The 17,036-nt window shown below is 36.9% G+C and overlaps 1 protein-coding gene across 3 annotated transcripts in view; it reads left to right on the top strand.

Moving 5' to 3' along the window:
- Positions 1–12,566, top strand: part of Ctdspl2 (CTD small phosphatase like 2) — a 49,661-nt gene extending 37,095 nt beyond the window's left edge. For 2 of the 3 annotated variants that reach the window (XM_027422004.2, XM_027422003.2), the window contains exons 9-13: positions 961–1,023; positions 1,127–1,206; positions 3,860–3,986; positions 5,360–5,455; positions 7,748–12,566. In XM_027422004.2, the coding sequence (XP_027277805.1) occupies positions 961–1,023; positions 1,127–1,206; positions 3,860–3,986; positions 5,360–5,455; positions 7,748–7,813 (432 nt within the window). In that variant the 3' untranslated portion in view covers positions 7,814–12,566. The remainder of the gene's footprint in view (positions 1–960; positions 1,024–1,126; positions 1,207–3,859; positions 3,987–5,359; positions 5,456–7,747) is intronic. The other variant, XR_003486561.2, reaches the window with a different exon arrangement.
- The last annotated feature ends 4,470 nt before the right edge of the window (positions 12,567–17,036 follow it).

Raw genomic sequence — 17,036 nt, 5'->3', positions numbered from 1 at the left:
AACTCAGCTTAATGAATATTTATTTATTTATGATATATAAAATCAGTAGTCACCTTTCAATGAAGTATAAAACATTTATAAAATGTAGTCACCAAGTGAATATACGAAGAGGAGTGGGTAATCTTTTGTAAGTAGTTTCAGTGATTATTAATGGCTTATATTTGTGTGATTGTCTGAATATTGCAGCATAAGATCAGTAATGTTAGGAAAGAAGCTGGACAGAGAGATAAGAATAAATAGCTGGGTGGCGCACGCAGTTAATCCCAGCACTCCGGAGGCAGAGACAGGTGGATCTCTGAGTCTGAGGACAGCCAGGGCTACACAGAAATCCTGTCTCAACCCAACTCAATATATATATATATATGAAGTCTTGAATAGTAAGCTTTGAGAACTGTTGTCTTTGTGTACTTACAGACTTTAGTCTTTATATCTGAATCATTAAATGTGAAGGGTAAGTTTGATTCATTTAAAAAAGGGAGGGGGTATTTAAACTCACCAATCCAGATACCACCTTCTTACTATTTTTACTTATCTTAATATAAAAATTAAATAGAGGTATTTTTAACAGGTGTTTGTTTAGAAAAAGTTCTGAGCAATTATTGAGGAAGGTCATTGAGATAGGTCAGCTTAGAGCTGGACTGACCGACTGCAGCGTAATTGGATGGATGCTACCTGGTTGGAAGATGGAGCTGATTGGTGAATCAAAATCTATAATGAGAGAAATCTTCTATTTTTAGTTGAAGTGCATTTTGAAATTGCATTCCAGTGAAGTGCTGTTGTATTTGCTATTAAAAATGAAATGATAACAATTACTGTCTCTAAAAGACATTTTAAGTGCTTCTGGTTCATGGAATATGTTTGGTTTGAGAGGCACTTAGTAAATATTTCTGTTACTTTAAAATAGGAACTTTTAAATTATAGTATGTTTATTTGCTGAAAACTATTTTTGCATCTCTTTAGGTTTATGTGAGATTAAGACCATTCTTCAGGGAATTCCTTGAACGAATGTCTCAGATGTATGAGGTAAATGTGTTTAAACTAATTACCTATGTATTTTTATTTTATTCAATATAGAATCCATATTTAGATCATGTATAATGATTACTTCTTTTCCCTGAATTTGTAGATCATTCTTTTTACTGCTTCTAAGAAGGTGTATGCAGACAAGTTACTGAACATACTAGACCCTAAAAAGCAACTGGTCAGGTAAATTTAATTAAGAAATCGTAGAAATGTCTGTCACACTCATCTATGCAATTACCTTGACTTTATTTAATTTTAATGGCCATTTTCAGTTGGCTGCTACCTAGAGATTTACTGTGTTGAATGATATGAGTTTTTAAGTCCTACAACTCTTTATGAGTTTCTAATTATGTGACTTCAGACAGACATTCCTTAAAGGGTCCCAAAGTCAAATATATTTATTAACTGTTACATCTATATCTTCATTTCTTTGGGAATTTTAGTGGGGCGGGTGAAGCGGGTGGTGGTGGTTGAAGCTTTCACTGTGAGCTTGTCTTACTTCCATGTGTCTCTGAGATACTGCTTGTTATATTGCCTTTGTAATGGCACAGATGAATTGAAAGAGAAATTTAGTAGACAAGATTCCTTAAAAATAGATTTAGCTCCTCCCAAGCAAAGAAAATGTTACATGTACCTATCTGGAAATTAAAATTGGCTTAATTCTTCAGGTTATTCTGATCTGTACTCTGTTCCTTGTGTATGCCATTAACCAGCAGATGAAGTGTGTTGTTCCTGGTTAGCAGGGGATTTTGAAAATGAGTTCCATTATTTCTGTCAGCTGAAGAGACTTGCTCCATCCTCTGAGGTGTAAGAATGAGTCTCACTTAGTGATGAAGAATAGAGAGAGAAAGGATGTAAGAAAGTAGCAGCTATTAAGCTGGATATTGCTTTGAGTATTATCTCCCATACTCTAGTTATAAATCTTAAACCAATTTACTAATGGTAATAGTTTATTCCCAGGTATTGTGGCACAAGACTTTAACTCCAGAGCTTGTGAAACAGAGATAGGCAGATCTCTGAGTTTCGTGTCAGGTTGAGCTATACAGAGCTATACAGAGATGTCTCAACAAACTCAAAAGAACCTTTATTGACTGGTTGCAGTTGTATTGAAAGGTTTTCCCCCAGTGACACTTATTTAGTTTTATTAAACTGATTTTTAATTTTTAATTGAAAGGGTCAAATAAGCTACAGAGATAATAAGAAGTGATCTTTTATCCACAGAAGTAACTGTAATATATGTTCACTGTATGTACCTAACTTTAATAAAATTTAGATTTTCTTTTGACTACGTTAAGAGATTTCTGTTCACTGTTTTTAGCAAAAGTTGTAAGCAGCACAATCCTGGCCCTCTTGCAGCTTTCGTCTTCCTGGGGCATAGTCATGCTGTTACATTGTGTTATAATAGCTAGATGTACAAAATCTACACACTTGGAAATTTCAATTTGTTCTAACATTGGATTTTGAAAAACTTGAGGGATAAAATATGAATGATTGTAATTTTTGGAGTGCTTTACAGAATTTTCTGCTAGTAACTAGGTAGCTAAAACTTCCTCTTTGTCATTGCCACCAGCACTGGACTTTTAAGATGAAATTGTGTGTGCTTTTTAAATGTTTTTTGTTGAACTGGGACAGAGTGTATGGGTAGAAAATACTTATTTTTTTCAAGACAAGGTTTCTCTGTGTAGCCCTGGCTGTCCTGGAACTCATACAGATCTACCTGCCTCTCCCTCCCATGTGCTGGGATTAAAGTTGTACGCCTCCATGCCCAGCTGAAAATTCTCCTTTCTAGGAATTATAAAAGGAAAAGTACAGGCATGAGTAATACATTACTCATGAAAATTTGTTTAGGATTAAGAAGCAAGACAAACTGAATTATTAAGGCATATAGTAAGAATGTATTTCAAGGTGAAAAAAAACTAATAATATTTAGAGAATGGTATATTGATTGTACATTCAGATTGCATAATATTATAGTGTATAAAAATTGTACATATTTTAATAGCTTTTAAAATAACAGAATTTTCTATTAGTTTATAGGATTGGTTATTAGTTTACATTTATAATACTTAAACCTGAATTTTTTTTAATCCCTGTTCTTTGAATTGGTATTACACACAGACACACAGACAGACAGACAGACAGACAGACAGACACACACACACACACACACACACACACACACACACACTCACTCACTCACTCACTCAGAACTAACAGTGTTTGGGGAAAGTTGAAATGATGGAATGTTTTGGCCTCAGCAGCATCTCTTCTCAAAAACTATTAGGAAAACTAAATTATTTTAATTCCAATACAAAAACAGACCTTCTTATATTTTCTATTCTGGCATGTACAGGGATAGGGAGGCTGTGTGGTCTACTGGTTAGAGCAAAGGACTGGGAGCCAGGAGGATCCTGGGTTCCAATACCGGGCTAACCACAGACTTACTGTGACCTTGGGCAAGTCACTTGTGCCTCATTCAACCATCTGGAAAATTGGTTAAAAAGCAGGACCTCGATGACAACCAAATGCTGCATCTGAGCTGAACTTTCCTGGGTAATTAAATTACAAAAACAACTTCCAAGTTTTAATTCCCTTTTTTAATTTATGACATTATAGTATAAACCAAAGTTCTTTAAACCATTAAACCATTGTAATATTTGGTGTTTTTTAAAAAGGTCTCAATGATTGCTAAGAATTTTTCTATTGAAACCGTCCTACAACTTATGCCCAATATTTGTATTTGAATTTGCTTCCTGAGAGAAAAGAATACTTGGAAAGCTTATGGTATATGAATGTTTCAGTACGTGTTTTAAAATTTGTTTTTATTTTTGTCTAGGCACCGGCTTTTCCGAGAACATTGTGTTTGTGTACAAGGAAACTATATAAAGGACTTAAATATCCTTGGAAGAGATCTTTCCAAAACTATAATAATTGACAACTCACCACAAGCCTTTGCCTATCAGGTAGGAAGAAGATTCCTAAAGAAACTCAATTGGAAAAAATACAAAGAAGACAACTGCTGCTAAGAAGAATGTGATAGAAAAGAAAATAGGGTTTTTCTGTTTATTGTGTTCTCTTTTGGGATTAACAATGCCAAATGGATAAGTACTTGTGGAAAATTAAGAAAATTAAGAGAAATCTAAGTGTAAATCTGCATGAGAGGACAATACACCATTTAGTGGCATTTTGATATTTTAAATTATAAATGTTTGAAAACTAAATGTAGCGATATTGGTCTATTGACTTAAATAATTTAAAGGGTTTTCGTAAGTTGTTTAGGCAAGATTTTTCTGTGCTAATATTTCTATAGCTCTGTTCTACCAGCTGAATAACTACACTGGTTGTTTTTGTTCATTTTGTTTTCTTATGTAGCCCAGGCCAACCTCGAACTCAGAGATCAGCCTGCTTCTGCCTCCCGAGTGCTGGAATCAAAGGGCATCATGCCTGGCCAAGTATTTACTTTTTTAAAATTAATGCCTTTCCCACCCTGTGTTTGCACTTTTACTTGTGCTCATGAGTTGATAGCAGAAAAAATGGTCAGACTGAGGTGGAAGGATTGCTTAAACACAGGTGTAGGGCCTGCCTGGGCAACAAAAACAAAACTTTTTTTTTGGTTTTTCCAAATGGTTTTTGTGTGTAGCCCTGTCTGTCCTGGAACTCACTCTGTAGATCAGGCTTGCCTCTGCCTCCAAAGTGCTAGGATTAAAGGCGGGTGCCACCACCACTCAGCTCAAGACCCCTTATTAAAAGAATACAACAGTTATGGGGTGGTGGAGGCACATGCCTTTAATCCCAGCACTAGGGAGGAAAGGCAGGATGATCTCTTGGAATTCTAGGATAGCCAGGAGTGTTTCACCGAGAAACCTTGTTTTGATAAACCAGAAATAAAACAACAGTGATTACAGAGTGAGACCCTGTTTCAAAAAAACAAGGAGAGACAAAAAAAGAAAATAAAAAAGAACAACGAATAGGAAGGGCTTGGTCCTTGTGTAAAGTAAGTACACATGCTTTCTGACAGTGTTTAGGGCAGTAGTGTCTCTTTACTCCAGTGACTAGCACTGTGCTAAAACTTTCTTGAGTGAATATTGTAGAACTTGCTTTAGTAAACCTTATTGTTTACCTTTATATTCACCGAGGAAGTAAATGACACTGACCAATCAGTTAAGCTTTAGTTTATTCATTAAACTCTCTCCTTCATTATTGAGCTGTGAGTGAAACCCTAGTAGCATTTCTTTTCAGAGGAACTTTTATACCCATAGTTATTTAAGTCTGTTTAAGTTTTCCAAAGCAGGCTAATGTAGTTAAAGGGAACTTAATTACATATTTATTGTTTTAGCTTTCTAATGGAATCCCTATAGAAAGCTGGTTTATGGATAAAAATGACAATGAACTCCTAAAATTGATTCCATTTCTGGAGAAGCTTGTAGAACTGGTAAGTATATCATCTATTTGTTTTTTGTTGTTGTTAGTTGAAGTATATTGAACAGATCTCTGTGTGTATTGGCTTTTAAAGTTAACAGTGCACCAACTTGGAAGACTAAGGAGGGAGAATCATCAGATTGAGGCCAGTCTAGGTTACATATGTAACAGCAACAAATAATAAAATTAACTCATAGAAGATTATGGCAAAAGTTGAAAAAGATTATGGTTGGTTTTGTTGTTTTTTAATGAAACTTAATATGCAGTAGAAATTGAACCAGGCTAATTCTATTGAAACAAGTTCTCTGAGTATTGTGGTACACATGGATCATCAGTTGATCTGAGCACTGAAGATCAAGGAGGCAAGAGGATCAGGAATCTCACCTACATGGTGAGCTTGAGGTTAATCTGGGACTAAATGGAACTCTTGTCACAAAAAACAAAAAACAAACAAACCAAAGGAAAAAAACAGTTTTCTCTATAGTTTGTTTCTATTTCATATTGAATAGAAGATAAAGTATGCTGGGTGGTGGTGGTGCAGGCCTTTAATCCCAGCACTCAGGAGGCAGAGGCAGAGGCAGGCCCATCTCTGGGAGTTCAAGGCCAGTCTGGTTTACAGAGTGAGTTCTAGGACAGCCTCCAAAGCTACAGAGAAACCCTGTCTCGAAAAACCAAAAAGAAAAGATAAAGTATATACAAGCACTATAGTCCTCTGTCATGAAATGTACAAAAATAAGCAGCAGGAGTGTCTGCAGGGCTCTTGTAACATGAGAACTCAAACTCCAGAAGTGCAGATAACATCGATCCTCAGGGAGTCCAAACCTTTCAAAAACTTACCCTAGCTTTTGCTTGGTGTTAATAGTAACCAGAAGGAGCGTGAGAGCCAAAAACTCTGCTCAATATTTCCCTGAAATGGAAGAGCCCAGTTGTATGTGTGGTGGATGGGGCAAAAGACACAAGATCACCTGGGAGAATAGGCTAGTGACCTGGGAGTCCTGGTGAGCAAATGCCTTTGGATCCTCATGGGTAGTTCTAATCGGAAGTAGAGAAATTTGTTATCAGCTGGAACTGCCAATGTTCTGCCTCAGGGCACTAAGCCTCCCATGATGCAGCTGGCCTTTAAGGGAACTTTTATCAGTGGTTAGTAAAATAGACCAAAGAAGTAAGTCGAGATGGAATTTTTGTTGTTTGACACAGGGTCTCACTCAGAGACTTGATTGGCCTAGAACTTGCTGTGTGTATCAGGCTGGCCTCCAACTCCTAGATCTGTCTGTCTCTTGAGTGCTTCAATGCCCAACAGGTCAAGTTGTTTAAAGCAAGGCTTTCTTAAGTGATACATGAGGGAAATAAAGGAGAAGCCAGAAGCACTGGAAAGAGCAGAGACTCAGAAAAGGCTTCCTTCTTGTTGTACTTTATAGGAAAAATCCTGGGCTGGAGACTGGGGTCTGGCGTGCTCAAAGACAGTAAATATTTCTCCCCTGGGGGAAGGTAGAAGGCTTAGAAAAAAATTAGTTATTTGTAGCCTCATTTCAGGTTCTAAACCCTGGTCCTTATAGCCCACTATGGTTTTCCATGAACAGTTTTAAATTGTATTAGAAATTACTAAAATAAGGCCTATCCATTTTTAAAAGCTTTCAAACCGAATGCTTTGATGTCACTATTTCATGGCTTCCTCTTTTGTTTACAATTACTCTAAGCTGATGTATTTCACTGTCACTGTCATAATACACATTTAGAAGTACTGCTTTGTCACTGAATCTTTTTATTCTAGGAATTATTTTCTTATCCATGAGGCAGTCAATTGTAGAATGTAGTGGTGTTACCCTTTTACTTAACTATTGGTTTAGCCTCGTTAACTGTTTTTTTTTTTTAAGGGGGGGGCTTAAGTCTAACAGTAGTCACCCCTCCATAGCCCTTCTAGATTGGATCCAGGATCCACCATAATACCAGTGTCTACAAGTGCTCAAATCCCTTAGAGAGTTTAGGGTGGTGTTTGCTTACAACCATCACATACCCTCCCAAATACTTAAAATTACCTCTATAGTAGTAACAATACCTAATACAGTCTAAATGCTAAGGAAATAGTTTGCACTGTATTTAGGAATTAATGGCAGAGAAAAAAGTCTGTCAGTACAGATGTGAGCCTATAGATTGGTTATAGAAGCTGACTGTATTTGGCAAGCAAAGTAATATGTCATAAAGTAAAGTAGTAGTACATTTTCTCTGTAAAGAGTGTTCATAGTGTTATATAGGACCATACCTTAGAAATGATGTGGCTTTTCAAAAAAATCTTTTTTCCACACAGAATGAAGATGTCCGGCCTCACATCAGAGACAGATTTCGCTTGCATGATTTGCTGCCCCCAGATTAAGTTCAGAGACTTGTCAGATCACTGAGGGGGGAGAGAATGCAGGACCCTTTGGACTAAGACAAAAACATTGCCATTACTGTTGAAATTTTGCATTTTTGTACCCCGTCTTGCTTTTCTTATCTTTGGTGCCCAATAATAATGAAGGGTTACAGAAAGAGACTATCTCAGATTGAACACACACAGTGGGTAGGCTAAAACAGAAGCGTCTGTAGAACTAGTACAACTCCAGTGAACTTTTTATGTCCAGGACATCTGCAGTTTATAAAGAATTCTGTTTCTGCCACCAGCAGTTTGACCTGTAGTACACAGGATTTTATGATAATAACAGAGTTGAAAGTGGACTTCCATTTTCTCTCTGTTTGGTGCTCTCAGTGGGTTTGTAGCCACTTTTCTGTTACTTTACTATTCTCATTTCAACAGGAATGGCCAGTAAAAGTTGTTTTATTTTTCCTGTTAAGGTTTATAACCTTTTTACATTTCTGACCTGTATTAGATTAGAATCTCATGATGCATTCCTTTTAGTTGAGGCGCTTCATAGTTTTCTGGAAATAGTCAATTTTTAGGTTTTTTTTTTTTTAATTATACATTTGAATGGCCGTTTTCCTGCTTTGTCTGCCTGCATATTGTATATTTGTTTAAAAATATTCCCTACTTTTAGTCCATGTAAGTTTCATTTTAAAAAAACATGCATTTATATTTTCTGTAATATTCTACTGTAGGTGAAATCTTCAAAAATCAAGAGACTGGGTAGGTAAGAATATATGAATGACTAATATTCAAACAATTTGAACCATTGTGATGACATGTATTCCAGATGGTAATATCTTGCAATGGCACACATTTAATGGAAAAAGGTATACCTCAGACTTCACTGTGCTCATTAACCTTTGAGGAGAACGAGTTCAGTCTCCTGTTGGGCTTGATTCAGTTACTGCTGCCTTTGGTTTTCTCCAGGAATGAAGTATTCAGCACAGTGACTCAGTATTTACTTTGCATGGGCTGGTAGTACCTCTGTTATGCTCTCGGTTACAATCAGTTTAAAACTCTGTGTAACAGTCTTGGTACCTAACAGTGGCTATGCATAATCCTGTGGCACAGTACACTCCCGGCCACCAGTGCAGTTAATATGCTCATAGTGGTTTTCTATGCTATATGAAAATAGTCGTCACGCCTTGGTTCTCTAATGCAGCTACCACAAGAGGTTGATATTTTTATAGTGGCGTGTAATCTCCTTTTCAGGGGGCTTTTTATGGAAGGTAGAATTTGTAAGAGTTAGTATGCTTTGCCTCTCAACTGCATTAACATGCCGCAGGCTCAGACTGTTTTTGTGTAAAGGATGTCAAAGAACGGCACTTTTTCTAAAGAGAAGTTTGATATTTTGTATGCTTGTTAAGAAAGTACAGTATTGGAAATTAAAGGTGGACAACTGATAATTGAGGAGTATGTCAGTTAATTTTTTATGTATATTACTTGTTTACTTGTACAACTTATTGTACAAATTACATGCAGCTTCATTTTCAAATGAATCCTTAAAATAAGGAAATCTTTTTAGGAAAACATTTAATTTTTGTATTTTTGATTTTAAAGGCGCATGAGTTGTCAGTTTTCAGTGTATTAATGAAGATTTTAACTTTTCATCAGGTTGAGTGTTTTCTTACTATATTATCTGTTGTGTATGTAGTTAGCATATTGTGTCACTGAACTGTTTAAAAATCTAGCATGTAGAGCAAGCTTGTTTTGTGGAAAATCCTTATTCATTAAAAAATAATCATGGCAGATTTTCTGCAAAAAAAAAAAGCAAAAGCATTTGCAATTCAGAATACTGATTTTTTTTATTATTTTAAGAAAAGGTATTTTGCTTGCAGGAACAATACTACAGATTCATTTTAATGAGAATCTTTGAAATGTATTTATCTTTAGGGCACCTGGGCATCTTTATGCTGTTTGTCTTATATCTTTCTTGAAATAAAATGTACATACGTTACCTTTACACATGCTCTTGCTCAAAATTGTGAACCTAGTTAATTTCTTCCGGACCCCATCATTTTTATGCTTACATAGCAAACCCCAAACCTATACAAGATCTGAATTTTTGACATGCATAATAGTTCAAAGTTTTCCTAATTAAGTGAATTCAGTCTCAAAGCCCTTCCCACAACTCTTAAGAAAAAATGTAAACACTTGTACCATTGTGCCTGTGGGCACTTTAATAATAAAAAGTAGGCCCATTCAAGGAGAGCTTTAAGTCAGCTGAGTTAAGAACGACAAACTTCTGTAGAGAAAAAAAATACATTGTGGGAAAGTTTATATGACCTAAGAGTTGAGACCACACTAATATATTATTTTTCCATTACTTTATTTGGGTAATTCTAAAGTTTTTAATACAAAGTTTAAACTATAAAGAAACAATTTAGCCAGTGACTTCCCATCTCATTAAATTGTTTTCCAATCCTATCTTTTTTGTTGTTGTTGTTGGTAGCTGTAGAACACTTCCATTTAGTTATTTGGAGGTGTGTAGTTTTTGAATTGAGATGTGCCCAGCCTGTCAGTGCACACAGCAAACATGACTGTAGTAAATGCAGGGCCATGGATCCATGAGGCACAGCAAGCTACCTGTGTACAATTACAACTCTTAAGGACCTATTAAAATTGTGCTATTTCCAGTATGAATGTTTGACTTTTAAGAAATTCTTTTGAATATTTGTATCATTGTTAGAGGATGTTTTAATTGGTTGTATTTTTTAGTCCCATGTAATATATGTAGTCCTGACCAGATTTACTACATTTTTCTCTGGGTCCTTAAAGAGAATCGATGACAATTCGTAACCAGAAATTGTTTTATATTTGCTAGTATGTATATTTATTTATCCAATGGCTTTATTTGTTTCCCAAAATTATATTGGGACTTGTTGAAAGCATTGTGTGACTTCTATAAATGGCTATTTTCTTGTAACTGTCAGTGATATGGATGTGTACATTGTTTTATATATACATATATATATATATATATACATATATATATTTCTGGGGGTAATTTCTTTTTAGGGTCGACAGTGTTTTTTTGTTTTGTTTTTTTAAGTTACCTTTTGCCAATGACTTTTTCTGCTAGCTTTTACTTTCATTCAGCTTTCTAACGGAGTTCATTCTTATTGTGTTGTCAACTTGCCTGTAAGAGAGACTTCATCTCATCAGTGAAGGAGGTGTTTCGTTATTCCCACGAGTCTTACAGCAAGCACAGATTCTTCATAAGGATCAGATCTCTTCCACGTCTGTGTCAGTCACATAAAGGACACTGAAGCCTTCATTTCTTTGTACTGATATGATGGTGTTATACACTACATCACTAGCTAGTTAAGGTTTTGTGACCTGACTTCTTCGTCTTCCTAGGTATTTATTTGTTACCTCTTTAAATCTTGTATGTCTAAATTAACTTAGAATAGTTACCCACCGAATAACTATGCCAAGAACTAGGAAAGAATGTTTATTTTATTTCCCCTTATAGGGGAAGAGTGGACTGGGAACAAAAATGTAAGGCCAGGAGGCCTTAGGTTGTCATTCATTCACTTTCTTATTCCTCTCATGGGCTGTATTGGATTTTTATTTTTTTCCAGTGCTAATGTATTTGATTATACCATTGCTTTTTATGTCTTCCCTTGAGTTGAAAGCCTGCTAGGAATTTGTATAAAATATCTTTAAAAGTTTTCAGAGTTAGAAACACAAAACTCAGTAGTACCTTACATTCAAATGCTACTTAAATTATTGAAATCCAAGTCACACTACTAGGATGAATTTTCATAAAATGTTTCTCTGTTATCTTGAATTGGAATTCCATTGTAAATCAGTTTAGTCTGCAAACATGTTTTGAGATCTTTTACAAAAGGATTTAAGAGAACAAGTTTATTCTAGTTTATGGCTTAATATTATTATTTTAAGATACATTGTGATTCCCAAACCTGCCTGTTCATCAGAATCACTCTGAGGAGCTTTTAAACTACAGACTCCTAAAGCCTACTCCTGGGAACTGTTTCCTTGTGTCTGGAGCCCTTGTATATGGGAGTTCTGTTTTTAAAGTTCTCCCAGTGATTTGCATAGGCAACTTTGGGATATCCCTGTTCTAAATAGTGGTTTGAGGATAGGTTACAAAAGTTCACCAGGCATCTCTCTGTGGTAGTTTTTTAATTTTTTTCTTTCTTTCCCTTTCTTCCTTTTCCTTTTCTTTCTTCCTTTTTTTTTTTTTTTTTTTATGCTGGGACCAGATTTCACAGAACTTATTCAAGCTACAAGGAGGAATAATGAAGATTGAGGCTACTGCTCATTATCATTTTTGTCATTCATACTTTTTAAAGAGTTTGCATTTATAGAACTCTGAATAGCTGACCATTTACATACCTGAAGGACATGTCCCTGAATGAGACCATTATATATATTAACTAAAATATTTCACTATTTTTTTATTTTATAAATCTTTGTAGAAATGAGCAATGAAATGCTACTTTCATCTTTTGAAATGGGATTTTTCAAGGTAGTGTCCTTTTGGCATTAAGGTAGGGGGGAGTTAATATTCTCTCTACTTATTTCCACATGAATCAATATGAAGTCGTGGACATTTAAAAATCTCAATTTAATTTCTACTTATTTACTATGCAGTATAGCCGTGAACAAGTAATGTAGATTTAGTTTCTCATCTTCAAATGCCCTGATCACCCTACCTCACAGGGTTGTTGTGAGGATAAATAAAACTTTTATGGAAGTACTTTTCTTTGATGCCATTTTATCAGCCATCAGAAACAATGGAATTTTGAGCATTCTTCCTTTTTGTTTGATAAGTAGTCAGTGTTTTCATCTTTATTTTTGATACTGACCTTAGACACCCTGTCTAGATCAGAGGTGGGTTATAGATCAGGAAAGACCAATAATAAAAAAGCAAGGTCAAGACAGCTGTGAACCAAGACCAAACTCATGTAGTATTACAATGTGCTAGCATTCTTGTATGACCATGGTTATACATAAACACAAAACTTTTTTTTTTGTTTGGTTTTTGAGACAGGTTTCTCTGTAGCTTTGGAGCCTGATCTGAAACTCACTCTGCAGACCAGGCTGGCCTTGAACTGCCTCCCCCATGCTGGGAATAAAGCTGTGCACCACCACTGCTCGGCTACAAAACTTCTTGCACATCAGTATAGTCCACAAAATACTTTTAAAAATATAGAGCCATAAAACTGGGCCTAAAGGTAACATCCAGTTTTGCAACAAGAAGGAAACTGCAGCTTCCAAATTAACTATTCAGTATGTATGCAGATAAAGGTCACAGCTGGGAGTAGAAATAGATCTCTTAATTCTTACTCCATGATAGTCTTAGCAATTTCTGGGAGTCAAGATGAAAGAAAACATCTGAGGTCAGTCCAAATAAAGAAGGGGTTATCTGGGCAGGTGAGATGGCTCACCTGTTAAGAGCACTGCCTGCTCTTCTAGAGGTCCTGAATTCAATTTCCAGCAACCACATGGTGGCTCACAACTATCTGTAGAGATCTGGTGCCCTCTTCTAGCCTGCAGACAGGCAGAACACTATACATTTAAAGGGGACTGGGTTGCTTTGGGCAGCAAGCTTGATGGGGACTCCTTAAAACAGACATACAAGCTGACTAGAGTCTTGATCTGAATTCTTTCCTGAGTCTCAGTTTTTTATTTTGTAAAGTGGGTATACTAATACCCATCTTTGAGCAGTCTAGATGAACACACAAACTACAAAGCAGTCAACAGCAGGAATGTGGATTTCAAAGTAGATGGTCTTCTGAAGGATGGTGTTTGAAATGGTAACTGGTATACCACACATATACCAGGAAGTGGAGGGCAGCATGGGTTTTATGCATGGTTAGTACTAGGCCAGCCAGGGCTATTGGGTAAGACCCTGTTTCTAAAGTTACTGTAAATATACCACCAAAGAACTCAAGAATTCTTGAAGATGTGAGCACTGGGTGCAATAAGCAAAGAACATTGGGTAAGTCAATGAGAAGGGTACTCAATGGTTGTTGAGAATTTTTATGTTTAGTTAGAAAATGGGTGAAGAAATTGAAGAGGCTGGGGACACAGCATGGGGTGGGTACCTTGCATACTTGAGACCCTGGGTTTAAATCTTAGCCAGGCAAAGTACTTACTAGATAACCAGTGTGAGCAGAATAGATAATACAAAGGACTTGCCATGCCAGAAGCCCCCTTAAATGATAAAATGAGTCAGCCCTCACAGCTTTCAGTAATGAACATACAGAAATCTTTTAACAGTATTTCTTGTTTGTACTACCCTTCCTAAAGACAGATTAAAGGTGTTTGGAAAGCTGGGGATAGTGGGTAGAATGTTTACCTTGCATGCACAAAGCCCTGGGTTTGGTCTCTGGCTTGGATTAAAACTATCATGGTGGCAAATACTTGTAATCCCAGGTGGGGGTAGAATCGTCTGATTCAGTTCATTGTTGACTACATAACTGGTTGAAGCTACTCTAGTATACTTGAGATTATGTGTCAAAATATTACTGGTGCTGTAGCTGTAGCTTATTGTAGTCCTCTTGCTTGATGTATAAGACTGTGGGTTCTATTCCTAATACCTAAAACTAGAGTTCTTTCCTTACTGTTAGTCAACTACTAAACCAAAGATTTCTGTCTGCAAAATTGGTAAGTGCCATAATCTTAGTACTTAGCACTGGAGATCACCATTGGTTACTGCTGGAGAAGGGGTCAGGAAGAAGTGCAGAAGGCTAATGGTCACCAAGTGCCCATGAACAGTTTTCAAGGGACAGGGGAGGGGTTTAAGCAAGATAGTAAGACTCTGATTGCTGACTGTTAGGGAGTGAAAAGACTGGGACTTCTGTTACTCCACACACCAGGGATGTCAGCATCTGGGGAGGTAGAAGCAGCTTCAGGACCAGATCTAAAACAGCCCTTGCTACAGGAGACCTTTTCAAAGCAATGTGTAAGTTAAGAGTATTCCCTTTCTTCAACTGCTGAAGACACTCATTGGCTGCTAGTGTCAGAGCAGACTGCTGAGACTGTCAAATTTGGACAGAGCATGGTTTACTGTCCGAATCTAGAGTACTCCTTGAAGAAAAGCATGTTTATTCCGATGGATAGAGAGAAATGGGAAGTTAGTCTGGAGTTTTCTTATTTTTGATACTTTATTTTTGATACTGGGGAATTGAGCCTTGAGCATGTTGGCAAGTGCTAGAGCTCCACCCCCCATTCCAGAAGCTAATGTTTGTTGTTCTTTTTTGTTTTTTTGAGACAGGGTTTCTCTGTTTTGTTTTGGAGGCTGTCCTGGAACTCGCTCTGTAGATCAGGCTGGCCTCAAACTCCCAGATCCGTCTGCCTCTGCCTCCCAGTGCTGGGATTAAAGGTGTGTGCCACCAAAGGCCGGACAGAGGCTTTTGTTTATCTCATGATCCTTCAGTGGATTTGGTTTGGGGTTAAAGTGTAAAAAGTCAATTAACTGTTTCTGTATCAAATTATAGAAGTAAAACATTTTTTTTTCAAATGACAATTTTGGAATTTTCAGACAAATTCCAAAGTAGAGACAGTCTGCTACTCCCGTCAGCTCTAAATTCCTGGTGGTGGTCCTGCCTCAGCTTCAAAGTATCTAGAACTTACCCAGCAAACAAGAATCCCACCTCTGGAAGGAATTCTTAAAAGTTTGAATTTGGCTGCACTTGGAATTAAAATCTCTTCTTAAACCCTTTCATATTTCATATGTGTAAGATGCTGAGCCTAGAGCTGGAGAGATGGCTCAGAGGCTAACACAGCCTGTTCTTCCATCTGTAATGAGATCTGGTGTCTTCTTCTGGCCTGCAGGCATGCATACGGGCAGAACACTATATACATGAATAAATCTTTGAAAAAAAAAAAATGGGCTGGGTGGTAGTGGTGTACGGGAGGCAGAGGCAAATGTATCTCTTTGAGTTCAAGGCCAGCCTGATCTACAGAATGAATTCCAGGACAGGTGGGGCCATTACACAGATAAACCCTGTCTTGAGCTCTAGGCCAGCCTGGTCTCCAGAGCGAGTGCCAGGATAGGCTCCAAAGCTACATAGAGAAACCTTGTCTCGAAAAAAAACATTATATATATATATATATATATATATATATATATATATATATATATATATAATGTAAAACATAAGGAAAAAAAGGATTCTGAGTCTGGTGCACAAAGTACTTCACTTTAAAAAGCAGCCAAGGGGGCTGGAGAGATGACTCAGGTTAGAAGCACAGACTGCTCTTCCAGAGGACCTGGGTTCAATTCCCAGCACCCACATGGCAGCTCACAACTATAACTCTAGTTCTAGGGGGTCTTGACACACTCATACCAGTGCACATAAATTTAACAAAAATAATAAAAAGTAGCCAAGAAAGCCTGGATTCATTTCTGAAGTCATTTATACTTTGATAGCTTTAGTAACTCCCTGAGATTTCTTGAGCTGAGAGTGATGACCACATGGGTAATCCTAGCACTGGGGGTAGTGGGGCTGTGGTAAAAGGCTTATCCTAAATTCAAGGACAGATTGGGCTATATAGATACAACAAGACTGTCTCAAAACAAGGGAAGAGTCCCTTTGCTTTGTATTATTAGAGGTCAAATCCAGTATGCTTGGCAAGTAGTTTTCAACCACAGAATTACACCCTCAGGCTGGAAGCACAAGTTTCAAAGTGTTCAGTAAAAATGTATCTTTATAGCCTGGCTTACTGAGTGAGTTCCAGGTCAGGCTCCAAAGCTACCGAGAAACTCTGACGCAAAAAAGAAAAAATATTTTTAGCTAGGTGTCGTGGCAGACGCCTTTAATCCCAGTTCTGGGAGACAGAGGCAGGTGGATCTCTGAGTTGGAGGCCAGCCTGGTCTACAGAGTGAGTTCCAACACAGCCAGGGCTCTGTTACACAGAGAAACCCTGCCTCCTCCAAAACCCCCAAAATTTCAAAAATGTTTCATTTTTGTAAATCTGTAGAATAGGAATACAGTCAGTCCTCTATACCTGTCAGTTCACTTTTTCAAACAACTGTTAATTGAAAATATTTGGAAAAATATTGCACTGTACCAAAGTTGTATACTTTTATCTTTACCTTCTACATGATACAGTATAATCATGTGACATTTTCATTTTACTGGTATTATAATACAGAGGTGATTTGCATAATATTAGACATTTACTCAAAATCTGTGTGACCAAACAACTTTTCCTGTAT

This window comes from Cricetulus griseus, chromosome 6, assembly GCF_003668045.3.
Source record: "Cricetulus griseus strain 17A/GY chromosome 6, alternate assembly CriGri-PICRH-1.0, whole genome shotgun sequence".
In the NCBI taxonomy this organism is placed as follows: Eukaryota; Metazoa; Chordata; class Mammalia; order Rodentia; family Cricetidae; genus Cricetulus; species Cricetulus griseus.
This window is presented reverse-complemented; position numbering and strand designations above follow the sequence as displayed.